General features: G+C 43.6%; 1 protein-coding gene across 1 annotated transcript in view; it reads right to left on the minus strand.

Moving 5' to 3' along the window:
• The window catches only part of camk1da (calcium/calmodulin-dependent protein kinase 1Da), a 156,724-nt gene that overhangs the window by 67,554 nt on the left and 84,170 nt on the right, over positions 1 to 5,000 (minus strand). The window contains exon 2 of the mRNA XM_063217225.1: positions 4,179 to 4,310. Within this exon, the coding sequence (XP_063073295.1) occupies positions 4,179 to 4,310 (132 nt within the window). The remainder of the gene's footprint in view (positions 1 to 4,178; positions 4,311 to 5,000) is intronic.

Here is a 5,000-nt window from a genome sequence, read left to right on the forward strand (position 1 = left end):
ACTATACAGGCAGTGATGGCAGACCGGCATCATGAAAAGCTATGTCATTTTCAAGCTAGTGCTTTCCTCGTGTTCATGCAATGCATTTTTTGTTAAGACGTGCAGGGCAATGCCGCAGAAAACCAGGCTCCTGACCAGGCTCGCGTGAGGCAAGTAGTTTTCCTGCAGTTGCGGTGAATTTCTCTTATTTAACGCAAAAAAGCTACGCTGTGCCTGAACCAAAACCATGTCTAAACTTAACCTGTCAGTAAAGCAACCTTTCTGCAGTTTCACTTTTGCCAACACTAGCGAAACAAGCCAGGAAAATGTTGAAATTGTTCCCAGACCAAAACCATCCTTAACCCAAACCTGTTACAGGGGGCTATTGAGCACGAGGAAACATAGAGCCTACGCCCATCGGCTCCGCCAACGTTCGGAGCACTGCTCCGCCAAAGTTCGATTTCATTGATTTCAATACAACCCCAGACACCGGCGTCAATCTCCGCCGTCATTGGATGGCAATTAGGGACGAGTTCTATTTTGCCGGAGTCACACATTGATTATCCATGCTCTGCTGTGGTGAAATCGTGTGCGGGGGTCAGAATTGTGTTGGAAGCGAAAGTGATCCACAGTGCTGTCAGAACCGATATGCGGAGGGCCTTAAGGCCAATTTATACTTATTGGCGCTGACGGTTGCAGAGCCTGTGCAACCGTCTGTGCGCGACCACACCCCCCGCGCAGAGGCTCTGCAACCGTCGTCGCGCGCCTCAAAAAAATCCTGACTACGCGACAGATGGTTGCGAAGGTCGCAGAGAAAAGGCGCTGTGATTGGTCGTCTCGCTACTTCCTCGTTCTCGTGGCGGCACAGTTCTCCGGTAGTTTACAGAGCCAAACTGTCAATATTCTGTGGAATACAAACGCTTTCTTTCTAGTCTGTGTTAATAAATGAAGCTACAATGACTGAATTAGTAAGTAACAAACAAACAATACATCAGTTTAGCACTCGCAGCACAATGCCTGCAGTCTGACTACTGAACTGTAGCCTTGTAGCTATGTAGCCAAATGTAGCTAACGACATGACACCTCGTGCGCAGATCTATAACATCAACAGTGGTTAGCGACCGTAAGCAACAGGCGCCGTTGCTGAACTATAATCTGCCCTTTACACTCATTATCATGATGCCATGTTGGCGATGGGCAATCTGGATTCATTACACAGTTTCAATCCAAGTGTAGCTATACAATTCAAGGAGATTTCCCAAAATAACTCTGTGAAAATATCCGTGCGACCAAGTGGAGGCCAGGTGATTAGTGGAATCAGTAGGACAGATAAAGCAGGTAATAAGTGAGTTCGCAATTACTAGTGCGCCTGCGCGAAATTGACCTAGCAACGCAAAACGGTAGATAAACAAATGCGTGGATACCACGTAGATCCTGCCTTCCCAAAGCGGTAGGACACTGAGCTGCACACCAGTAAACGAGGTAAATAAATGTCATACTTTGTGGATTTCGTAGTGGGGTAAAAGTGGTGCTTTCTGTAGATTTTAGAATGATTGCATTGCGATTCATGGGTGCCGCCATTGTGCACTGTCGCCATTGCTGAAGTGTGCCGTTCTCCGTTATGCCATAGTTGCTGCGCTTATCAATTCTGGTGACTGCGACCATCAAAATGACAGCCTGAATTAAGTTTTGAATAAAGTTTCATGGATAGACGATGACAGACAGTGGCCACAGGTGATTAATGAAGCTATATCATGAACTGGTAGAATAAATTAATGAAACATTCAATTTAAGAAGGACATGTAAAGCTGTACTGAAGACATAGCTATGTGTGGGCTAACTGACATCTCTTCAAAACGAGTTTGTTAATGAATTCTGGTTTCACTTAAAAAGTTCAAAAATGTCTTGTTTTCAACCCCAAGACCCTCCTTGATCTACCAGCAACATTTAGAGTAATTTGGGGTTGTTAAATGGTTGTGTGAATTGTTTGTTGTCAACATTACATATCGGATTTAGCTAGCAACCCGGATGGTTAGCCTTCTGTTAGTTACCAGACATCTCTCCAAAACGAGTTCGTTATTAAATACTGGTTTCACTTACAAAGTTCAAAAATGTCTTGTTTTCAACCCCAAGACCCTCCTTGATCTACCAGCGAAATTTTGAGTAATTTGGGGTTGTTAAATGGTTGTGTGACTTGCTTGTTGTCAACATGACATACTCGGATTTAGCTAGCAACCCGGATGGTTAGTCTTCTGTTAGTTACCAGGCATCTCTCCAAAACAAGTTCGTCATTAAATTCTGGTTTCATTTAAAAAGTTCAAAAATGTCTTGTTTTCAACCCCAAGACCCTCCTTGATCTACCAGCGAAATTTTGAGTAATTTGGGGTTGTTAAATGGTTGTGTGACCTGTTTGTTGTCAACATGACATACTCGGATTTAGCTAGCAACCCGGATGGTTAGTCTTCTGTTAGTTACCAGGCATCTCTCCAAAACAAGTTCGTCATTAAATTCTGGTTTCACTTAAAAAGTTCAAAAATGTCTTGTTTTCAACCCCAAGATCCTCATTGATTTACCAGCGAAATTTTGAGTAATTTGGAGTTGTTAAATGGTTGTGTGACTTGTTTGTTGTCAACATTACATAATCGGATTTAGCTAGCAACCCGGATAGTTAGCATTCTGTTAGTTTACCAGACATCTCTCCAAAACAAGTTCGTTAATTAATTCTGGTTTCACTTAAAAAGTTCAAAAATGTCTTGTTTTCAACCCCAAGACCATCATTGACCTACCAGCGAAATGTTGAGTAATTTGGGGTTGTTAAATGGTTGTGTGAATTGTTTGTTGTCAACATTACATGCTCGGAGTAACCCGGCTAGATAAAATATCATGCGCGTTTTAATGTATCCCGGGGCAACGCTGTTTTGTTTATCTCTCAAAATGGCGAATATTACCCATAATGCATTTCGCGCCGGTAATTGCGAACTCACTTATTTAGAATATGTGGCACTGGATTGTAGTAAGTAATGGATCCGAGTTGCCCATCACTGGATTCCATCACTATAACTAAGGCAGCCACCGAAGTCCTTTGAAGAGATGAAAATACATTATTTATTTTCGGGGGGAATGATACATTTCATATGAAACTGCACAATGTAGCTTTTCAAATCATGGTGACTACGTGTCCCTGACACCAGATACTCCGCCAGCCACCTTGACAAACACATTTCCCGTGGGAAAACTGTTTTCTGACCTCTGTAGGCCACAGACGGACAAAGAGAGGTATGTAGTCTACCGTAGAGTATAAAGCTATATGTACACAAAGAGCGACCTACGCTACTTGAGTGACGGAAGTCATGATTTCTCTATGGAGGGTTGGGGAATAAAGCGTCTAAAGCGAATTCACCGGTAGCGACCTGAGCGACCACAGTGAATTTCAACGATTAAAGTCCAGCTAATATTATGGTATTAATCTATGCAACAAAAAACAATCGCAACGTTCATATCTCCGAATGTCTGAACAACGCAAATTCTTGGTGAAACTTCTTCATTGACTGCGGCTTCTCGGGTAGCGTAGGTCGTTCCTGGTGTACAACATGGCTTAACTGACATGCGTAGGACACAGACAGACAAAGAGAGGTATATAGCAAAGAGAGATATCCTCCGCGCTCCTGCACTTCACAACCTGGTGCGTCTCAGGAAAGGACTTGGTAAATGCAGGGGAAGAAAGGAATCACCGGAGCATCTTCAGATGTGGAAAATAACTTGTTTTATTGGGCAAGCACCAAGACTAACGTTTCGACGGTCACACGTCTTCTTCAGAGTCAATAGGTATATAGTTCTGTGTATATCTGTGGCTAGTTGATACCCGAATGGCTAGTGACTCGGGAAAACCACTAGCCACAGTGGCCGGTGGGTGGAAAAGTTAATGTCAAGCCCTGACATACACGCACGCATGCACACACGCAAACACACACACACACACACACACACACACACACACACACACACACACACACACACACACACACACACACACACACACACACACACACACACACACACACACACACACACACACACACACACCTCTGTCTGCATGTGCTTCAGCCAGATCTAACGTGTACACACGACTTAACTGAGCAGTGTAGGACACAGACAGACAAAGAGAGGTACTATATAGGCTACAGTACAATATAACTGACCTGCGTAGGACGGCAATCTCATTCTCGATGCTGCTCTCCTTCCCCTTCAGGGCCTTCTTGGGGATGCACTTCACTGCATACATGTGGCTTGTGGCCCGGTCCTGGGCTAGCACCACCTCCGAGAACGCACCACTGCAGAGGGAGAGGAGAGAAGAATTTTCAATTTTATAAAAGCGCTTTAATGTGAATCAAAAAGTGTGAACACTGACAGAGACCACCTATCCCAAAAACCAAAAGACAATCTGTCAGAGCAGAAACAATCAAAACTACACAATTTGTCTTTAAAATAATCCATTGCCCCAGCAAGTTTAAAAAAACAAAAGTCAGCACTAATTCTAGACCTAATCAGGTTCTTCATAATAGAAGAGAAGAGAAGATTAGAGAAGAGAAGGGAGGAGAGGAGAAGAGAGGAGAAGAGAACAAAAGAGAAGAGAAGAAAAGAAAAGAAAAGAAAAGAAAAGAAAAGAGAAGAGAAGAGAAGAGAAGAGAAGAGAAGAGAAGAGAAGAGAAGAGAAGAGAAGAGAAGAGAAGAGAAGAGAAGAGAAGAGAAGAGAAGAGAAGAGAAGAGAAGAGAGGGGGGAAGCGTTAAAATGCACCAACAGCAGGTTGTAAAGCAGGTAACGGGTTAACAAGTCCGACAGGCGGACAAAGATGCGTCACTGCCGCCTTGTGGACACAGGAGGGAATGACAATTCAGAGAATACGTTTCAGACAAAGAATGCGTTTCAGACGGACAAACAGACCGACCAACCTAGGGACATATCCTCTTATAGAGATGCTAGGACGCATCTAAAAAGAGCGAGAGAGAGCAACGTGGCATGT

This window comes from Engraulis encrasicolus, chromosome 15 (genome assembly GCF_034702125.1).
Source record: "Engraulis encrasicolus isolate BLACKSEA-1 chromosome 15, IST_EnEncr_1.0, whole genome shotgun sequence".
Classification (NCBI taxonomy): Eukaryota; Metazoa; Chordata; class Actinopteri; order Clupeiformes; family Engraulidae; genus Engraulis; species Engraulis encrasicolus.